Consider the following 23,215-nt stretch of genomic DNA (forward strand, 5'->3'; position numbering starts at 1 on the left):
CTCTTGCATCAGCCTCCCGAGTAGCTGGGACTACAGGCGCCCACCACAACGCCCGGCTATTTTTTGGTTGCAGTTCAGCCGGGGCCGGGTTTGAACCCGTCACCCTTGGTATATGGGACCGGCACCTTACCGACTGAGCCACAGGCGCCGCCCATCTTTGACACCTTCTAAGGCTCAGTTTCTTTATCAGGAAAATGGTGGTGATGGATTGTATTTCAATGACACCTCCCACCTCTAACTCTCTGGAGACCTGTGATGATGCCTAGGAGATCTTAGTCTAGTTCTCACCTCGGGGTCCACAGAGTGAACCAGCTTATGAATAGACCCAAGTGGGCCCATTATCTTGATTCTGTAACTACGTGATCTGTGTTAAGAGACAACAATGATAGTGGGGACAGGAAAGTCCTTTAAAGAGAAATTCAACAGAGCTAAAAGACCTAAGTCTATTTTCCAGTCTAGTCCATTCTAACTAGAAATTTCTGCATATGAATATAAATAAGCTTTTTATCTTAGGGGTCAATAGTAAAGTTAATTTTCAAGAAAGGAGAAATCCATTAATTCTATTTCTCTGTCAGGTACATGTAAAAGAAACAAAAAGAACCCACACTTAAAGTAGCAAGATGGCTGTACCATTTCAGGAGAGCCCTTCCTGGAAAATCTCTGGCAAAGGATCTTCACTGTTGGTAACTGTAGAGGGACTTGATGCTTCAAGAAGAGGTGGCTCAACTGAGACTGGAGAAGAAACCCTGAAGAGATGGGGTCCAGGATCTTCAGTTCCTTCAGAAGCTTGTCTAGTATGCCGGGACTCAGAAGATAGGACTTGAGTTCTCTTCTGACCAAGGCAAGAAGGAAAGTGTCTTCTCTCGTGGTCCCACTTGGCCTCTGGTCAAAATCCTAACACAGCAAAGAGAAGAAAGAATAGGGCACAACTACAAGGTGGGCAACAAGACCAAAGCAGGGGCACAGAACTGAACCCTGAACCCAGGCCTCGTGGGCCTGGCATAGGGCAAGCTGATGGCACTGGCGGCAAGGACTTTAGTGTGGTGGTGCATTCATGAGCTCGCAACATCTCAGAGACGTTGGAAGTTTCTTCTTCCAAAAGAAGAAAGCAGGCAAATCTTTTCAGAGTACATACTTTGGCCAAAGCACTTTAATGTACATCATCTGTCTTTTACAAAATAACTTTTTCCAGATGGTATGAGAATTTAGAAAAGAAATCTCAGAAGCTCATCGGATACGGGAGTGTAGTGCGGGTGGGACAGATTAAAGATGATACCCAGGTCCTGACAGTGTTAACTGGGCATAGAGGTCCTTTCTGAGTTTAGAAACCATAGAAGAGGAAGAAGGTAGGGTTAAGGGGGGCAATGAGAAGTTCAGTTGGGATGGTTAGGGTGAACTCCTTAGGGAAGCTTTCTGGAACTTATCTGGAGTCCGGTGTCCATCAGTCCCTCCTAGACTTTCTGGTCATACGCACCATGTCAAAATATACAGTCAACAAATTGCACCCTTTCATCCACAGTAGAAAACACTCAACCACTCTTAGTATACACACCTCAGGTTGGGCACAGCCACTGCTCACCATCTGTTCCAAGGACCAGTCTCTGAGCTTTCTCCGGGGGAGGCCATGCACACAGGACAGGGACTGGTCTCCAGTTGGTACAGAGATGCAACGGCCATGTGCCTGGATGGAATCGAAATGATGAATGCCTGTGTTGATGGATACCCCAATTATCCTGATTTGATTAAATCACATTTGTATACCTGTATGAAACATCACATGTACCCCATAAAAATAAACAAATATTACGTGCCCATAATAACTAAAAATTAAAACATTTTAAAAAGAAGAAACAAAAGGCAAATGAAAGTATGAAGCAGAAGACGGGAAAGGGACAAAAAAAGAAAGAAGGGAGAATATGAGTGAGCCACCAATTCCTGTAAACACATTCCCAGTTTTAAATGAGCTTCAGCCCATGTAGGAATTGAGGCATTGAATCCCCAATCAAGAAAGCTTTCCTCAAATTCAGTTTCAGCACTATACAGTTAATGTATGTTTGGAAAGTATATTTTCAGTTAGGTAGTGTCTTGTGTGGGCAAGAAGAGAAAGGAATAAGGTGTGTGTAGTCAAATGTGGGGTTCTAATAGAGTAAGGGTATTCCTGGGCTGTTTTAGTTAGCAGATTCAGGAAGGGCAAAAATTCCAACCACCTCTTTTATTCTATAATACACACACCAGGCTAATTCCCCCCCAATCTAAATCAACTCAGAACCAGGTTCCAGACAACTAGGGACAGCCCCTCTGCTCCAAAGTCTGGTGGAATTATTCAAACTAGCTGTCCCAAGCTGCTCACCCTACCCTGCCTTGCCTTTTCCACAACAGGGCCATGGCCTGTGCTCTCCCCTCCCCAATCCTCTTCTGCCTTCAGACCACACTTGGTGCCTGGCCACGTGGCCCTGCCTGGGGTGGCATGCCCTCTTCTTTTGGGAAATGTTAAGTAAGTGACTCTTATTTCAAAGGCAGTTGTCACCATGCCTGTCACTTTACCATATCTGATTAAAACAAATCCTGGTCATTTTTAATATCAGGTAATTGAAAGAAGACATGAACAGTCTGACTTCCTGGGATCTGCGTGTCTACGGATAGTCACGTTGAACAACCTATCCGTGTAGATAGCAACTTACAGATGCTTTGTAGACATGAGCATTTTAAGGAAAGACCAAGAGGCTATTTAGAGTTGGCAGAGTAGGCAGGAATGACTGCTTTAGAACAGGCATAACATGGGTACCTTGTTTATGTCATTCAATTTAACTCCTACAGCAACCCTATGGTAGGAATTATTAACACCCTTCTACATTTGGAAAGCTTAGGCTTGCAAAAGTTAAATAGCTTTGCTTCATTTAGGACATATGGATGGCTTATCCGGTCTAGGCCAGGCACTAGTGATAGGTCAGACAGAGGTAGGTCAGTGTATAAGACAGACTGAGGCCCTGTTCTCACAGAGCACGCAGACAGGGGGAGTCAGGGCGAACTGCCGTGGGTCCTCCTGACCTGGACTTGGTGGTCCTGCTCTGACAGCAGTGACATCTAAGTCTAGACTTGCAACATACATCAGATTTGGATGTGGACAGGCTAACGAAAGGAGGGAGAGGAGAAGAAAAATGGTCACAGGAAAAAGAGATCCGGATATAGAAAAATTTCAAGATGCATGCATGTACTGGGAGAGAGATGGATGCTTTCAAAGCACAGTTAAGCTTTCAGGAAAGGATAAAGATAAGTCTGGGCAGAGAGGGAGGAGAGAGGCATACCTTTAAATAACTTTAATTCTTGTTAGCATCTATGCTTTATTCTGAGCCCAATAGGGAGCCACAAAATTGTTTCTAATATAGCAATGATTAGATCAGACTTGTCTAAAACTTATTTCTAGTAAACCGTGCGATAAGAGTTGAATCCTACTTTGTATTAACTATGCTAGGATGAAAAAGATTCAATATTTAGTCCATAGAGCAATTTCACTCTGAAAAATATTTGGTTAAGTATTTCAGACATACTATTTTCAAGATAATATGTTTATTTGCAGCATAAAATATTTCCATTTCCATTCATATATTTCTTTGCCTCTGACAACGGATATGCTTTTATGTGATGGCATCCTAAAGAAACACTACCAACACTTCATCATTGCCATGGACCCCTTATTCTTGTTTGCTCTTATTTTAACACCAAAATTTCTTGAGTGCCTTTATCACTCAAGATACAGGTGCAAAAAGGCAGGTCTGACTGTGCCTTCACAGTTACTTTGGCCCAGACATTACAGACAAAATGTCATGGTCTCACCTTTGCAAAGATGAAAATATTTATACTTCCTGGAATATTTTCTAAATTCTAAAACTATGTCACATTTTTGTTATTGTTTGTGTATGGCCCCCTCATCATATCATCTCTATGTGGCCGGGACTCTGTCTTGTTCTCTGCTGATGCTTAGCATCAAAAATGGTGCCGAATCTGCTGAAATGACCGGAGAGGCAGGGGCTGGAAAATGGTATGGAGCTCCGGGAACGTGGTTCAGACCAACTGTGTGTTGGGCTTCAGATTTCTCCCTTTGCTGATGTCGATCATCCTGGGCTGTTGGTTTCTCAAAAATAAAGATAGTCTCCAAATATTAAGAATGGGAAATGGGAATATTAAAATGGGAAATTTTGATCAACATTCACGATAGTTCAGCCCTTAGGATTTGCCAGAGCACCAGCAAGATCCCAGCCCCGGTGGTATTCTCTCATCCAGTATACACTGAGTCATAGCATGCTGCTCGTGGGGCCACACAACAGTCTGAATTAACTCTGCTCAATGCCGTTTTTGTAATATTTGCCTAAAAGAATTGGTAGAAATGAAGCATGGGAATCTAACACAGATTTAGTAACTCTTCTTGGGGTGTGGCAAATTGCCAGAGTTGGAAGTGTAAGCAAGAAGTTTTTAAGGTTGTTTATAAATAAAATTAATTTTAAGTGGTTGTATTGTGGAAGTCATGAACACTGCCCTCCAAAATAAGGGAACACGATAAATTGTCTAAATATCGTACAATAGATAGCTGCGGCTTGAGAGAAAATTTCCAGAGATAGCATCAAATGCAGATTTGAAAAGTTCTGTTTCTTAAACAACTTAAACCAAGGTCTTAATGAGTTCTAGAAAGATGTTAAATGGCTCAAAACAGGTGTTAATGATAATGAAAACAGCCAGAGTTTGATAAGATTTTTTAAGATGTAGAATTGAGGCTCGGTGCCAGTAGCACAGTGGTTACAGCGTCAGCCACATACACTGAGGCTGGCAGGTTTGAACCCAGCCCCAGCCACCCAAACAACAATGACAAATGCAACAAAAAATAGCCGGGTGTTGTGGCGGGCACCTGTACTCCCAGCTACTTGGGAGGCTGAGGCAAGAGAATCGCTTAAGCCCAAGAGTTGGAGGTTGCTGTGAGTTGTGATGCCACAGCATTCTATCAAGGGCAACATAGTGAGACTCTGTCTCAAAAAAAAAAGAAAGACAAGAAAAGAAAAAGAAAAAGAAATGTAGACTTGAAAGAAAATAATAATTTCAAATTAATATTTTATGTAATATGTTATTTTAGTATATGCTTCAAACAAATTGCACAATAAATACTTATCATAGTCATTTTATTTACACTTGTAAAAACTTACACTTTATTTCCATTTTGACTTTTAGTCAGGGAAACTTCAAATATAGGAAAATGTAGAGAGAAGAATATAATGAAGCTCTATACGTTTATCACCAGGCTTTCAATGTCAACTGACGATCTTGTTTTAGTTATACCCTCTCCATTTTAGTTATACCCTCTCTTAGTTAGTGCCCCTCCATCAGAGAGGAAGTGAGCCCCAGATAGTGTGTGATTTCACCCACACAATTTGTATTCATAAAGAAGGGGTTTTCAAAGTGTGGTTCCCAGGCCAGAAGCTTCAACATCCATCACCTGGGAACTTGTGAGAAATCTTTCTTTTTTTAGAAATGATAATTCTTGAGACCTATCCCAGACTCACTAAATACAAACTTCTCAGGCTGGGGCCCATAAATCTGTGTCTTTTTGTTTTGTTTTTTTGGCTGGGGCTGGGTTTGAATCTGCCACCACTGGCATATGGGGCCGGCGCCCTACTCCATTGAGCCACAGTTAATTAAACCCTCCAGTAATTTTGAGGCATACTAAGTCTGAGAACCTCTGCCCTAAGGATCAGGACTCTTTTTAAATACAACCACAGTCGTATTATCATACTTAAAAAATTCCTTATTATTAACAATAACTCCTCAGTATCATTAAATGTCTAGTCCTATCTCTCATATGCTCTTAATCTCTCTCATATAATATACTTTAGAATTTCTAGTTCTTCTTATTCGCCTTTCTTTTTGTGTCTTTTTCTTGTTTTTGACCGTGCAGTTTACCTGTTGAAGAAGCTGTGTCATTGGCCCTATGGAGTTTTACACAGTCTGGATTTTGTTGCCTGCATCCGTATGTTGTTTAAGAAATTGTACCAGGTATTTCCTGTAAAATATCAGTTACATCTAGAGTCCTGTTTGTTTTCAAGTTTAGTTTTCCTGGCAGGATTTTTTCATAGGTGGTGTATCCTCTCATGAAAGCAAATGCTGTCTGCTTGTCTTTCTTTTTGTTATACTCACAGGCACCAATCCTCATTGCTGGAGTTATTTATTTATTTATTTATTTATTTATTTATTTATTTTTAAACTAGGGCTTTGAAAATTGGTGATATTCTTATCCTATCATTATCTTTTTATTTGTTAACAGGAATACTTCTCTAAAGAGAAAATTCCCATGTTCAAGAATAACATAGGATAAAATTTGCATAGAAAAAAGCAGACCAAATTTAGGCATAGCGGCCCATGCCTGTAATTCCAGCACTTTGGGAGGCTGAGGAGGTGAGAGGATTGATTGAGGCCAGGAGTTTGAGATCACCTTGGGCGCACCTGTCTCTGCAAAAAATAAAAAAAATATGCCAGGTACTGGGGAGGTTGAGGTGGGAGGATTGCTTGAGTTTAGGGGTTCAAGGCTACAGTGAACTATGATTTGTACCACTACCACTGTACCCTGGCCTGGGTGACAGAGTGCGACTCTGTCATTAAAAAAAAGAAAGAAAACAAGGAAGGAAGGAAGGAAGAGAAAGTAAGAGAAAAAAGAAAAACTGAAGAAAGAGAAGAAAAAAGAAAAAGGGCAGATTGAATACAATGAATATATGCTTGATTATTTATTTTTTTTACTGTTTATAAAAATAGTTTGTTCCCTAGCATTCATCTGAAGTGACCAATGAACTTTTGTTTTCTTTCTTTTTTTTTTTTTAGTTTTTGGCCTGGGCTAGGTTTGAACCCGCCACTGCTGGCATATGAGGCTGGCGCCTTACTCCTTTAAACCATAGGTGCTGCCCTTGTTTTCTTTTATAAAGGATCATTCATTGTGAATGTATGATTATGTGTTTCAATCTATTGCAATTATTATTTTTGTTGATCCCCAAACTATCTTACTTTTAAATAGTGGGGCTTCTTAAATCGGATCCTGAGTCTTTTGTTGACATGTCTTGGGAGGTCTTCAATATCTTCATTGCTTGGGTACAAGTAGAGCTTCCAGGCTTAAAGCCGGAATTACCCTTTCAAATTCCTCTGAACGCAAGGCAGGTACCAGGGTGATTGTTTCTATGGAATCAGTCATTGTTTCTAAATTTTTTCAGTGGTCAAAGCTACAAAATATATTTTTAAGAGTTAGCACTGCTATTGCCAATTCAAATGCAGGACTACAAGCTTCTGCACAGCTAAGAACACAGTAAGCAGAGCAAGCAGACAGCCCTCAGAATGGGAGAAGATATTTGCAGGGTATATCTCTGACAAAGGTTTAATAACCAGAATCCACAGAGAACTCAAACGCATCAGCAAGAAAAAAACAAGGGATCCCATCGCAGGCTGGGCAAGGGATTTGAAGAGAAACTTCTCTGAAGAAGACAGGCGCACGGCCTTCAGACATATGAAAAAATGCTCATCATCTTTAATCATCAGAGAAATGCAAATCAAAACTACTTTGAGATATCATCTAACTCCAATGAGACTAGCCTATATCACAAAATCTCAAGACCAGAGATGTTGGCGTGGATGCGGAGAAAAGGGAACACTTCTGCACTGCTGGTGGGAATGCAAATTAATACATTCCTTTTGGAAAGATATACGGAGAACACTCAGAGATCTAAAAATAGATCTGCCATTCAATCCTGTAATTCCTCTGCTGGGCATATACCCAGAAGACCAAAAATCACAACATAACAAAGATATTTGTACCAGAATGTTTATTGCAGCCCAATTCATAATAGCTAAGTCATGGAAAAAGCCCAAGTGCCCATCGATCCACGAATGGATTAATAAATTGTGGTATATGTACACCATGGAATACTATGCAGCCTTAAAGAAAGATGGAGACTTTACCTCTTTCATGTTTACATGGATGGAGCTGGAACATATTCTTCTTAGTAAAGTATCCCAAGAATGGAAGAAAAAGTACCCAATGTACACAGCCCTACTATGAAACTAATTTGGGACTCTCACATGAAAGCTATAACCCAGCTACAACTTAACAATAGGGGGAAGTGGGAAGGAGGGGGTGGGTAGAGGGAGGGGGATCGGTGGGATCACACCTGTGGTGCATCTTACAGGGGTATTTGTGAAACTTGGTAAATGTAGAATGTAAATGTTTTGGCACAGTAACTGAGATAACACCAGAAAGGCTATGTTAACCACTATGATAAAAATGTGTCAAATGGTTTATGAAGCGAGTGTATGATGCCCCATGATCATATCAATGTATACAGTTATGATTTATTAAAAAAAAAAAAGCGCAAATGCAGGACTACAGGAGGTTTATGTAACTTTATCGATATTCTAACTATATTTAATTTTGCCGATACCAAAAATCCAAGTGTCAAAGCCACCAAGGTAATTAATCCACCTCCTTTATCTCACTACAGAATAACAATATTAACATGATAGTTATTGAAAAATTTAAAGATATGTTTTCAAAAATACTTTCCATATAGTAAATATCTCACCAGGGACATAGGAGAGAAGTTATTATATTTAAAAGTAATAGGTAATTCACAATAGTTCCGCTCTGTTTGGCTTTACTGCTAATTACTGTGTAGTTAGGTTTGTGTGGTAGCCTGTCTCCAAGGTGGCTCCAGTGAGGCCTGCTTCCTATTTAAGTCCCCCATCCGCCAGCATTTAATTGGGATTAGTCTATGTGACCAAAAGCAAACTGTTGAAGTGATGGTGCCGCTTGTGAGATTAGACTGTAACATACATGGCACCTTTCAATTTGGTGTGGGCTCTTTTCTCTCTTTTTCTTTCCAGGATCACTCATTTTTGGGGAAGTCAGGTACCCTGTCATGAGCAGCCCTAGAGAGAAGCCCAAATGGAGAAAAACAGACCTCTGCTAATAGCCAGCATGACTGAGGCCTTTAGCAACAGCCACAGGAGTGAGTTGGAAGTAGATGGTCCAGCCTGGTGAGACTGCAGGTGACTGCAGCCCTGAGGGACATCTGAAGGGAAGTCTCATGAGAGATCTCGGGTCAGAATCACTCATTCACGCCACTCCTAGACTCTTGTCCCTCAGGAACATTGTGAGATAATACATGCTTATTGATTTAAGCAGTTAAGTTTTGGGGCAATTTGTTATGTGGCAATAGTTAACTAAATAAGATTTTCTTTATATTTATTTATTTATTTTATTATTATTATTTTTGAGACAGAGCCTCAAGCTGTTGCCCTGGGTAGAGTGCTGTGGCATCACAGCTCACAGCAACCTCCAACTCCTGGGCTTAAACGATTCTCTTGCCTTGGCCTCCCAAGTAGCTGGGACTGCAGGCACCTGCCACAACGCCCGGCTATTTTTGGTTGTAGTTGTCGTTGTTTGGCAGGCCCTGGCTGGATTCGAACCCACCAGCTCTGGTGTATGTGGCTGGTGCCTTAGCTGCTTGAGCTACAGGCACTGAGCCTTCTTTTTATTTTTAGGATTTTTTCTCTTACACTTAAATTTATTTTATAATTATGTGAAATATTTGTGCAGTTGCATTTATTTTTATGAGTTATATATTAATGTATTTTGTTCATTTTTTGGATAGTTTTTCTTCTTTCTTTTCTATAGATGAGAGATATATTTGTCTATAACACAAGTTATAACACAACATCTTTTCTGTTCATGATGGAAAAAAACTAGAAATCAACAAAATGAGGAACCTCGGAAGCTACACAGACACATGGAAATTAAACAACACGCTCCTGGATGACCAACGGGGCAATGAACAAATTAAGAAGACAATGAAGAAATGTCTCGAAACAAAGGAAAATGGAAACACGACACACCAAAATCTGTGGGATACAGAGAAAGCAGCTCTACGAGGAAAGGTCATAGCAATAAATAAATCTTTTTCTCCAGATTGTCAAGTGTTTATATAATTTGTTTACAGTGATTCTGGCCATATATGTAGGTGAAAATTATCAGTCTCCTTCTGATTGTATCTGCATTTTGAATCTTGTTAAGAAAGTTTCCCCTAATCACAGATAATAGAGGAAATCATCCAGTTTTACGACTTGTATAGTTTTATGTCTACAGACGACATATACACACTGTCTACGTATGACACGTGAGGAATAGACCCAATTACAACTTCTGTGCCTATCCAATAATCCCTGTATCAATGATTAAAAAGTCTACCTCTTTTTACTAATTTGCAATGTCACCCTTATCATCCACAAAATTACAATATGCCACTGTGTCTATTTTCAGATGTGTCTTTCATTGCATTGGTCTTTCACCTATTCATTTGCCAAAAGCACACTATTCTAAACACGGAAACTTTTATGTTTTAGCATCTGGTAACCGTGTCTTACCCTCTTCTCGTATTGCTCTTCTTTTCAGGGTTTTCCTGATTATTCATGCTTGTCTGTTAGTCCAAATTAACTTTATAATCAATTTGGCCCATTGCAAAACAAAACCAAATAAAAATCTAATACTAATTTTGTTGGAATCTCATCACACTTGTAAGTTACCTCAGGGAGGACTGAGGCATTTACCTTTTCTGTACAAGAACCAGCACGCCTTTCCATTTGTTCAAATTTACCCTTGTGTCTTTCAGGAGTGCTTTATATTTTTTCTTCTAAAGGTTTGGACATTTTATTGTTAAGGTTAGGCCTTGGCATTTTATTTAGTATTAATTTACTTATGTATTTATTATTATTATTATTATTATTTTTTGTAGAGACAGAGTCTCACTTTATTGCCCTCAGTAGAGAGCCATGGGGTCACACAGCTCACAGCAACCTCCAACTCCTGGGCTTAGGCTATTCTCTTGCCTCAGCCTCCCAAGTCACTGGGACTATAGGCACCTGCCATAACACCTGGCTATTTTTTTGTTGTTGCAGTTCGGCTGGGACCGGGTTTGAACCCGCCACCCTCAGTATATGGGGCTGGTGCCCAAAGGCGCTGCCCTAGATATATATATATACTTTTTTTTTTTTTTTTGCAGTTTTTGGCCAGGGCTGGGTTTGAACTCGCCACCTCCAGCACATGGGGCCAGTGCCCTACTCCTTTGAGCCACAGGCGCCGCCCCTTATGTATTTTTTTTTGTTATTGTACATTGCGCATTTTCTTCCATCTTATTTTTTGACTAGTTTTTGTTTATATAGATGAAGGCCACTGATTTGTGTTACTGACGTTATAACTTTCTGATTTGCCAAATTCTCTCTGTTGTTTCAGTAGTTTTCTCATTAGAGGTTTTAAGATTTAAGACGTATAATCTTATCATCTGAAAACAGTTTCACTTCTTCTTTTCCAAGTGTTATGCCTATGATTTCTTTCTTCTGTTTAATTACATTGGCAAATACCTCCAGCACAACATTAAAAACAAGTGGAAATAGTGGGTATTCTTGCCTTCTTCCAGACTGCAATGGGAAAGCCCCTATCGACTGTTTCCCCTTTAAATTAGATGCCGGCTTTGGGCTAATACTCAGAGAGAGGCATTTTGAAAATAAAAAGAACAAGCCACACTTCTTGTTCTCAGGGAACTTTCAGACCTGTGGAGGGAGACAGATGAGGAAACAGCCTGTCGTAATAGGTGACAACCTCCACTGATGCGCTTAGAAATACGTCAGGAAAGGCAACTCCACCTTGAAAATCAGACAATGATGCCTTTTAGTAGAGCTGACATCTAAGTTGAGATCTTCCTACGGTTAGGAGCAATCAAATAAAGATGGAGGGAAGAAAATTTTACCCAAAAGGGGCAGCATGGGCAAAGGATGGGAAGTGAAAGGGAACAGAACTCTACTTGTGGAATAAAATGTCAGTTTAGTGAAAGGCGGGGATGAGAGAGAAATGGAGAACAGACAGAGTTGAATTGGAATGTGAGTCAAAGACTTTAAATTGTATAGCAAGGAAATGGGGATTTAACAAAGATTTTTAAGCAGAGGCTACACTAGATTGCTGGTTCGGGGGTTCCTCCTAAAAATCACGGCATGTGTGTCCCTATTCCATCAGCGGTGTGATGCTTCGCCACGTGGTTTGCTTTGACTGATGGGATGTTGGTGACCATGACACAAGCAAAGACTTAAAATGTGCATGTGTGGTCACGTTTGTCCTCTTGAGTAGTTTCTTTTCCCCTCACTGCAAGAAGAACATGCTTTGAGGAGCTCACCAGATTCACACAAATTGAGAAAAACACCCAGAGGACCTGAATCAAACCCAGAGTTTAGAGCTGAGCCCAGCCAAGCCCAACTGAGAAAAATCAAAGCTGCCTTGGCTCACTTCTGTAGATGTGCCCATCCGTGATGATTATTCTAACCCACCCAGTAGTGGGTGATATATTACACCGCAGCATTTATTACAACAGCTGACGGATACAGAGAGGGACGTTTAAAGACTGGGAAGTCAGCGCAAAGATAATTAACATCTTCCCTGGTGAGACAAAATGGTGATCTGACTACGGCAATGACAGAGGAAGCAAAAAGTAGGGGATCTTTGGAGAGACACGAGGCAGGGAGAATGAAAGGGCTCAGGGACTGGCTGGACAGGGAAACATGCCCAGGTTTCCTGCTGACCAGCAGGGAACGTGGTGGGACCACTCTGTGAGGCACAGACCACAGGAAGAAGAGCAGGAGCCAAGCTCTGCTGTGAGGGTTCCGGATCACAGCTGCAAAGGGACAGCCTGCTGGAGATGTCCCTGACATCTGTCTATTCATCTATAAAACTAGGAAGATAAAATCACGTGCCTCTACCTACCTCACAGGGCTACTGTGAAGAACAAACAAGAAAAAGCACATAAAAGGGTTTTGAAAAGAACACCCTTCCGATCAACTGTGATAATTATTAAAATTAAAGCACTCACATTTTTATGCTACCAGATGCAAAAATAAATACACTCTAATTTTATATTTGAAACTGTGCTACTGAGTGTGTTGCTAGTCAGACACTCCTTTTATTTTTTTTTTCTGAGAGAAGGCAGAATTAATGCTTCTGAGAAACAATATATATATATTTTTTCAAAACTTAACCCATACGGAGAGGAATTTGGAGGCAACAAGATCCTAGGGCTAGTGGTCAGAAGAGCCAGGCTCTTTGCTTGTGAGACCTTGGACAGACCATTTAAGCTCTCCGGGCGTCTCTTTGTGAAATGAAGCTTTGTACTTGTTGATTTCTAAGGTATCTTGCTACTCCCATATACAGAAAATGATGTTGTCTCTTGCCATTTTCAGCTTCCATTCCCACCTTCCAACAATACTCTTCAAACTTACTCTGTAATTTGGCAAAGCGTCTTGTGCTTGCCCATCCTCACTCCTGTCAGCTCAGCCTTTATCAGCAACTTTTCTTTTGGAGCAAATTCAGCCAGTCCAGATTGCTTGTTACATCCCAGGCAGGAAGGCTTATTTTCATCTATGTGCGAGTGGTAAGAATCTAGAAGGAGTTCTCATTGGTGTGCTTCTGTAATTGCGGCAGGATTCCATTTACCACTCAGTCAAGGTGGTAATGAGGGTCTCTGTACCAGGAAACTGTGGCTACCATCTGGCAGGCCAGCACCACATGCCCAGCCAGCAGACAGAACCAATTAGTCGGTCCCCACACCTCCCACAAGGCCTTCCTACATTTGGTGGCTGCGTGTTAGGCCCGCTGAGCCACCCGCAGGAAACCCTGTTCAGTCCTGGGAGGGGCAGGGAAAATAATCCCTCTTTGGTACCGCAAAGCTGGCAAGTAATCCAGATTATGGAAGTTCAAGAACAGCTGACCCAGTAAACATTTTACCCATCATAATGGTGAATGCAGAGTCCACGGCAAGAACAGGCAGCTTGATGTGTTAGAAGGAATGTCAAGAAACAGACTTCATTTATAAGAACAAAAAAACTAGAAATGGCTTAAGTGCCCATAAGGGATTTGTTAAGTGAACAACGTTATGTCTCTATAAAGGAATGGAGGCAGTTTGGTGCTTAAGGACCTAGAACCCAGGCTTGAAATGTGGCTTTGTGGCTTCTCAGCTTTACCGCTTTGACAAAGCCCTTGACCTCTCTTTTTATCAGGTTCCTCATCCCTGAAATGAAGATAATAAAAGTTCCCGGCTCATAGGGTTCGTGGGAATAGTAAATTAGTTCATACACGCAAAGAGCTCAGAATAGCGCCTGGCACACGGCAAATGCTATCTGTTAGTTCTGAGTGTGGCTCTACACAGAGACATTAAAGATGGTGTGTAGAATGATTTTTTTTTTTCATGCCAAGGGGAGAATTCTTGATGTGAAGTGAATCAAGTGGGACAATAGTCTGTGCGGAAGGATTCTCATTTTGTATCTCTGCATGGAGGAAAGATGGGGAAGAAAAGGAGAGAAACCACTCGTTTTTTTTGGTTGAGTTTTATTTTCTTCTTATGTTCTCCTTCCGTTTTTCCAAAATTTCAACATGGTTATGTAATATTTTATAATTAGAAAGACCAATAAAAATGCAACTCATGGAGAAAAAAAAAAAGAAAGAAAACCTGGCAGACATCTGCACACTTCAGAGTCACTTTAACTTTCCGAGTCTTAGTTTGATAGTGATAGAAATAACAGTGGAATCTACTTTGCAGGATTAACTCTAAAGACAAACTAATAAAATTTACCTGAAAGTAATTAGTCAACAATAGAGTGTTTTACAACTGTAATGATTCCCCAAGGTCATTCTTGGGGAACAACAACAAATATATGAATGCCAGAGTCAAAACTGGGGTAAAAACTCAGAGGTCTTTAAATTCATAACAGGTTATTTCACCTCTGCAGATTATCTGCTCTAACATGGCCCTAAATTCAAGGATTCATCATGGGAAAGGCAAAAGAACACATTAACTGGGACTGGAGGCCTGAGTTCCCGCTCCGATTGCCACACTAACAATGTGTGCAAGTCATTTTGGGGGCAAGTCATTTTTGTTTCTGGACTTGTGTTCAGTCAGACCTTGCAGAGTGCAGTCAGTCTGAAGTCCATACATGGTCCATTCCCCTCTTCAAAACTGGAATCCTTTGCATGGTCCTTACTGAAAGGTCACCAACCATAGACGTTCATTTTCTCAAATGACTGAAGACTTACTTAGCATCTCAGTGATTTAGAAAGGGCTATTCAAATTACAAACTGAAAATAGTTAATGTTAAGAGTTTACCGCAGATTCTAATGCAGCCTTCTATCAAAATAGCTAGCTGTTGCTTAATGCTTGGTAGCACTGCAAAACCCTACCCGGTGTCTCTGTTTAATTGCAATTTCAGCAATTTTGGAAATGGTACTTTGTTATCAATGAATCATTAGTTTTGTCTTGGTTTAGATCCAGTTCTCAATTGCTGCTGTACTTGCTTTTTAATTGCAAATTACTAATCATTTAGATTCATCATTATCAAGTTAGTTTGTTACGGAGTGTTGGTTGACTGTGAACAGAATGCAGTGATATATATTTCTATCAAGATAATTTGGGGCCTATATATTTTTTAATCTCTAGACATGGTTGCACTGTATTTAAAAAATAAAATTCTCTTTTTATAATGTGAAAGCAAACACGCCCCCTTCCAACATGCCCCAACTTTGCATATACAGTGACATTTGCCATTTGACATTTGTCACTGTATTACTGAGTATCACATTGAGTTGGATGGACACAGTCAAGGTAGGTTGACCAACTCAAGTCATGGTGAACAAAAATGTAATGTACAGAACGACCTTGAAATTCATTTTCATAATGAAAGAAAACTGGTTCTATTTCCTATCTTATGCAAAATACACTCATTACCATTAGCACAAGTGTGTGTTTGCACGAACCTGTGTTTTTATCTGTGTTTTCTTTATAGATTACCAAGAAAAGCGTGGCTATTTCTTGTTACTCACTTTGCCACCCAGGAAGCTGCTCCCGTGTGCTCCTGTGAGGAGTCGCTGGCTGCTCCCTGGTCTCTGGGTGTTCCCCGGGAGCTTGCTCTCCGCTTCATCATCTGGGCTGCCATTGGTTTGCTCATTAGCGAGGTTAGTAGGAGCTGGGAGGTCTCTGCTCCTCTGCCTTGGGTTGCCAGTCATGGGTTTCTGGAGCACTATTTGCATTTCTGTTTTCATGTTCTCATCCTCCTTGCTGTGAAGAAACAGTTTTACACTTTGTTACTCACAGGCAGCCTCCTCCTGCACTGGGCTGACATAAGAACGGAAGGTGTGAGCTTGGTGGTGTGAACAGTGGCAACTTGGAATGGTGGGATGTAGCAGTAAACACGGGTTAGCTGCTCACGGACCATTTGCCGTAGAAAAATCCTGCCGTCATCGTCTCAGGCTTGGCTGTCTCCCTCCCTTTTCCTCTCCTCATACTCATAAAGACAATCTTTCCATCTGCTTCAAAACCCTTACTGTAAGGAACGAACAGTGTGAAAAATGAACACTCGAGGTCATCACATTCCTTACTTATAAATATAACAGGTGTTTTCAGCATTAGAAATGGAACCCTAAGGGTCATCACCTTCCTTACTTATAAATCTGACAGGTGTTTTCAGCATTAGAAATGGAAGACAGTCAGGATAGTTTACCAGGCCCAGTTCTGCTCCTTTTCTCCTCAATCGCCTCACCTTGAGACCCCTTTTTCTTTTCATAGTCTCCCATTTGAGTTTAACATCAAGCAGAGAAAAGAAAGAAGAAAACTGTAGGAATAATGCAAAGCAGTGCAAATAAAAAACAAAATTTAAAATTTCTTCAACCTTGTTTAATAAACAAGACTCACAGGTCAAACAATAACAAGGCATCATTTTTAAATAGAAAATAAATACAATTCTCATAGTAGATGACCTAAAAAAATGTCTAAAGTCAGAAGGTTGAAACATTTTGACATAGATCAATTTTTAAGAATGTGTATTAAGAAAAAATGCAAAAGGGGCAGTGCCTGTGGCTCAAAGAGTAGGGCACCAGCCCCATATACTGGAGGTGGTGGGTTCAAACTGAGCCCCAGGCAAAAACAGCAAAAAAAAAAAAAAAGAAAAAATGGAAAAGAAGAAATTTGAAATCGCTAAATATTTAGTAATTGGTGGATATATCAAATATTTCATTCTGTGTTCATATTATGGAATGTATGAAGCCATTAAGATAGTTGTGAATAATTTTAATGACAGAAGTAAATGTCCAGTTATAAAAATAATGTGTGTATATTAAATCTGGGAATAATATGCTACAAGTTAACAGTAAGTATTTCTAGGTGGCAGAAGTCAGGTTAACATTGTACTCTAAGGCGTTATCTCATATAACTCAGGGGTATCCAACCTGTGGCCCATGGGCCACATGCTGATTTTGTGAGGACATTTTGCTTATCTGTGATGTTGGATATCACAAAAAGTATGTACAGACTTTGTTTTTGCTCATCAGCTTTCACTAGTGTTTGTGTATTTAGTGTGTGGCCCAAGACAACTCATACACCTCCAATGTTTGGCAGAGAAAAAGGAAAAAAAAGTCAGGACATGCCTGCTGTATCTTGTAATATTATTTTCTAGATTTTCAACATGAAAAATGCTGTTTTATAATTAAAAAAATAAATTTCAAAGTAGCTATGCCTCGTATCTTAAAGGCATTTTATAAATTCTAGCTGTTCTTACTGATAAAGTAGAAGAGATCAATTTTAAAACATGTCATATTATCTGAGCATAAAACAATAACTCCAACACTTGTTGATTTGAAGCTAGGTATATTTTTTATAGTCATCTTCTTGGTAGTAGTGGTAGTGTAAGAAGAAAAGAAGGCCTAGGAAAGAACTCTGAAGGGTATCTCCATTTACGGAGGGTTGATCGGAGAAATAATACAGGGTGGCTTGGCCAAGGGAGTGGCCAGTTAAGGTTTGAGAACATGGATTTTTGTGGCATCAGTCTGAGAGGGTGGATGTCACTGCCTTTAATTATCCTCTATGCAAAGATAGAAGTCAGACAGGTGGGGCACATCAGGACTGGGGTTTTGCCAGACAAATGCAGTGACATGATAATAGGGCAAGATGGAAATATTAGAAGAGAAGAGTCTATTTGACAAACAGGTTTTGCAGTGAGAGAAGAAATACACGTTTCCTGATCTCAAGACACTTGCTTCACTTGGTTGTCCAAAAATAACATAAACGATAAAGTTTACAACTGTAAACCTTGATTCTATAAGTCAGGATAGTCCTTAGATATATAGACCAGAAGAAAGCACAAAGGGGCTTCTGGAATACCGGTACCTGTCTGCTTCTTGATCTAGGTCTTTGTTGCATGAGTATATCACATTTGTAAAAATTCAGTGAGTGGTAGACATATGACGTGTGCACTTTTACATAAATATAAATGTATTATATTTCTATAAAGTGTGAAGTTGGTATAAAATGTACCTAAGTAATAGGAATCATACCTAGTCAGCATGTAAATAAATGCCAAATGAATGTCACAAAGAATCGATCCTATTTGGAGTTCATAAGAAAAAGAAATAACTGTTGTCAATAATGATTACAGTAAGAGTAGCATGGCTGAACATTTAATGACCGAGAGTTGTTACCTTTAGTTACTTACATACGTGAGTTTATTTATTCCCCAAATCAACCCTGGGCTCATTTTATTCTCATTTTAGGATGAAGAAAATAAAATTTGGAAAATTTATGTCCTTTGCCTAGTTCTGCACGGTTTTTCAGGATTGGAGCCAGGATTTCACCCTCAGTCTACTTACGGATCACACACACTCAGATGCTATTGCCAGTCGAGTTAAGGGAGCGTCCATGGAAGTTTGGAATTACAGAAACGAGCAATGAAAGTAGGGAAATGGTCATGGGGCGGAGTTGGCTCTCTGGATGAAGGCATGGGTGATACGTTATCTTTGCTTTAATCACCTTCAAAATCCTTTTTGCAGGCAGACTCAGAATTGCTCAAGAAATGTGAAATGGATCTGCCTGTCTTCTAAAACAGCCACAGTAGATGTAAAACCAAAAATAACCTGTTAAATCTGTTTCAAGTAAAAGCTGTTTTTTAAAAAAATGCATAGCACTTAAAAAATTATCATGAAAACGACTCTCCAGCTGAGAAATGCTACGTGTGTGTCTGTGGTTAGCACAAACAATTTCTCGTCAACACACATTGGTTGTTATGCTGTTCACAAACTCACAGCTCTTTCTTTTTTTTTAATTATTAAATCATAGCTGTGTACATTAATGCGATCATGGGGCACCATACACTGGTTTTATACACAGTTTGACACATTTTTATCACACTGGTTGACAAAGCCTTCCTGGCATTTTCTTAGTTACTGTGTTAAGAAAATTATATTCTACATTTACTGAGTTTCAGATATATCCTTGAAAGACACACCGCAGGTGTAATCCCACCAATCACCCTCCCTCTGACCATCCTCCCCTCTCCCTCTCCTCTCTCTCCGCCTTCCCCATATTCTTAGGTTATAACTGAGTTATAGCTTTCATATGAAAGCCATAGATCTGTTTCATAGCAGGGCTGAGTACATTGGATACTTTTTCTTCCATTCTTGAGATACTCACAGCTCTTTCTTCTAGGCTTGTCTGCTATTTACCTACAGTATTAAAAATAGAAACCTGCCATTTCAAAAGAAGAGAAAAAATACCATCGATACTGTCTAGGAAGCGAGACCCAGTGAGCTCCTGCATGTGCCCTTCTGACCTCAGCTGCTGCTCCTGGGGTGGCGTGAAGAGTTTAGTGTCATCCAGAAATGTGAGCAATTAGGGAGGATTACTGTGTCCCTGGATGATAAATAAATAAGGAGAAAACTGTCCAGTTGTTCCATCTCCCAGTGGGCTTTTCCTGCAAACCAGCCCTGTCGAGCCATCCTCCACTAGAGCCCAGCATCTCAAGGTTAGAGAGGAAGATTGCGAGGGCGTCTGGAAGCCGGAAGCAACGTAGGGATCCCCGTCAGCCCCACCTCCCTGGAACTCCAGCTCACCAGATCTCACATTTGATTTGCATTACACCCCTGCCGAGAACATAAAATCTCCAATGGAGGACCCAGGAGGTGCAGCAAAAGGTCACCAGATGCCATCTTAAAGGTCTGCCAGCCTTGGCAGTGACTGAATGCTACCAATTTCCAACTGTGTACCATCGAACAGGTCCTATACCCTCTGGAGAAGACAGCCCAGAGTGTGCCAGCACAGTGAATGGGGATCTAATTTCAGTAAATGAAAGCATGTTCTTATTTGGGAGTAATAAGAGATAATCAACACAACCAGACTTTTCTCTTTTTAAAAAGACAATAAACGATAAAATAGTAAAAGGGAGGGGAGTACAGCTGAAAATCTCACCAAACTCCACAGGGAAGCTGAAACGGGAAGCTTGTGCTAAAGCAGCAAATGTTACTGTGTTGAAGTGTGAAGGTTTTTAAAATTTCTTTCTTCTGTTTTCTCTGCTTAAAAGTACTTTCATTCATTGTAATGCTACGAGCTGGTATGTTCTGAATGCTTGTATGTGTCACCCGCCACACATCAATTTATGCAAAGTCTTCCACATTGTGTGACTTTGGGCAAGTTACTTCATATCTCTGATTTTCAGGTTTTCATTTGTGAGATGAGAAAAAAGATCCTTATCAAGCTAAAATTCACAAAATATTGAGCATTGAGCCCGGTGCCCAATCATTTCTTGACAAGTGATAATTCTATATTAGTCACGGGTTAAAATTCTAGCTCCTTTATGAACTCCCTCATCACCCAGGGATACAAGAATGGTCTTTCCAAAGCTTTAACAGGCAAAACTAAAGTTCAAAAGGTCTAAGTTTGGTAGTATCTAGGAACTGAGGCAAATCTATTTACATAGATAAAAAGAGAGACAAGGTACACGATTTATTTACCAATCACAGTAAATACAAGTTCTAGAAATCATCCACTAAAGAAAAAAATATTAACTAGTATTAAAAATTTGTTTTGGTATCCTTGATCTGGTGGAGTTACTACCATGAGCAAAGCTCACCCTCCCGAACTGAAAAAATTTATGGACAAGAAGTTATTATTGAAATTAAATGATGGCAGACATGTCCAAGGAATATTGCGGGGGTTGATCCCTTTATGAATCTTGTGATAGATGAATGTGTGGAGATGGCAACTAGTGGGCAAGAAAACAATATTGGAATGGTGGTAGACGAGGAAATAGGGTCATCATGTTAGCAGCTTTGGAACGAGTATGAATAACGGCTGTTCTGCAGAGAAATCCACGTCCCGTCTCCAATGAGCCTGTTTTACTAGGATGTCAAAATCGAGTCTTGTACATTTTCATATTCAACTTTTTGTTAAATAAACTTTTCTAATAGTCAAAAAAAAATTTTGTTTTGGTAAAGCAGGATTCTTTTGAATCATGTTCCTTAATTCTAGGGAAAAGAAAAACACAACACAACTGTCAAACACCGTTGTATCAGAATTTCCCCAGGTAGGTGTTTCCCAGGAACTTTACAGACTGCAGCTTCTGAATCCCGGAGCCACCTTTATGGGCAAGAAATGTGATGTCTCGTGCATTTGTCCTGTCCTGCTTTGCTTTCTCGAGTCTAAGCAGAATGGCTGTGTGGAGGTCCAGCCTCTTCACCTGTCATCCTGCACCGTGGGGCGCAGGGCCTGGGCTGCTCCGTGTACCTGAGAAACTAAGGCGTAAACAGCTCTCTCGTTACCATGCCCTGGAGGCTCTCACACAGTATTAGAACGGGAGGCCGTGATTATGGCTGTGTTACTTTGCTTAACTGAGTTGTGCTAAAGCAGGAGTATATAGGGATTTTTTAACAATACGAAGTGTAGTTAAAAAGGGCACTATACAAATAATGATGTAAGTCTCAACATTTTAACAGGTTGAATGAAATGTGGCCTGCTATGATATTATCTCTTTATATGAAGTTTCCATGTATGTACACAGGAACTTTGGTTTTTCTTTTCTTTTTTTGAATGTATAGCCAAGTTTCTTGAAATATGTCTATTTTACAAGGAGACAATGTACCTGTAAGCTACTGCAATATCATGATTCTTATTTGAGCTAATGATAATTGAGTACAATTTTCATTACTAATGGTTTGGTGCCTGTGTCCCTGCCAGCCGGGCTTGCAGCTGCTGGGGCCGGGGCAGGAGGAGGGGGACAGGAGTGCCGACTCCCCCTATCTCCTCTGCAGCACTGCCCTCAGTCTGGGCCTGATTGCAAGGTGGCCTGACCATGTCACTAGCTAGATGACAGGGGAGCTAGCATTGCCCCCATTGACCTGAAGAACTGAAGGCCATTTATTTAGATCTTTCTGTCTTTGAAATTTCCTATTATAAATCAGCTCTACCACAATTTAGGGGCCTGGGAGAGAGCAGAGAAGATGGAAGAAGACGATTGACTAAAAACCACTCTTTTCAAGGAAATTAGGCTTTCAGCGTTCGGCTGGCTTGATCTCCATTTAGCCTTTCAGAAGAGGCTGTTTTTAGCAGTTAAACGTCCTTCTGGGGATGCAAAAAAAAAAACCAGTAAACTATGCTAACTCCATGTCAGATGATGGATATGTTTCTAATAATTAGCTCAATGTTAACAGTTAATAATTAGCTCACAATGTTAACAGTTACTGAAACACCACATTGTAGCCCATTAAGATATATGATTATTATTGGTCAATTAAAAATAAAATTTTTAACAAAAATACATTTTGAATTTTATTTTTCAAAATTATTCATTTATTTATTATTATTATTAATTTACCCAAAGCAATCTATAGATTTAATGCAATCCCCATTAAAGCAGCAATGTTACCCTTTGAAGAACTTAAAAAAATAGTTCTTTGTTTTGTATGGAATTAGAAAAATCCTTGAATAGACACCTATTCTAGGATGGTGGCTATTCCTATTTATTTTGTAGGAATAGCATTTCTAAGAAACAAAAACAAATCTGGATGCATCCCGTTAGCAGACTTCAACTTATACTACAAGTCTACAGTGATCAAACAGCATGGTATTAGTGTAACAATGGAGACAGATCTATGGAACAGAATAGAGAATTTGGGGATGAAACCAACCTCATATCGCTATCTGATTTTCCATAAACCAAAAAAAAAATATATATATATATGGGGGGAAAAATCCCTATTTAACACATGGTGCTGGGAGAAGCGGATAGCCACACGCAGAAGACTGAAACTGGACCTACACCTTTCTCCTCTTACAAAAATTAAGTT

General features: G+C 40.1%; 1 protein-coding gene and 1 pseudogene across 1 annotated transcript in view; one reads left to right on the forward strand and one right to left on the reverse strand.

Moving 5' to 3' along the window:
- The window catches only part of C22H1orf87 (chromosome 22 C1orf87 homolog), an 88,764-nt gene that overhangs the window by 55,118 nt on the left and 10,431 nt on the right, over positions 1-23,215 (reverse strand). Inside the window, exons 3-6 of the mRNA XM_053576754.1 lie at positions 15,928-16,166; positions 4,917-4,924; positions 1,553-1,681; positions 631-894 (exon numbers count right to left, since the gene is read on the reverse strand). Of these exons, the coding sequence (XP_053432729.1) occupies positions 631-894; positions 1,553-1,681; positions 4,917-4,924; positions 15,928-16,166 (640 nt within the window). The remainder of the gene's footprint in view (positions 1-630; positions 895-1,552; positions 1,682-4,916; positions 4,925-15,927; positions 16,167-23,215) is intronic.
- LOC128575248 (small nuclear ribonucleoprotein G-like) lies at positions 20,989-21,217 on the forward strand (annotated as a pseudogene).

Source organism: Nycticebus coucang, chromosome 22, assembly GCF_027406575.1.
Source record: "Nycticebus coucang isolate mNycCou1 chromosome 22, mNycCou1.pri, whole genome shotgun sequence".
NCBI lineage: Eukaryota > Metazoa > Chordata > Mammalia > Primates > Lorisidae > Nycticebus > Nycticebus coucang.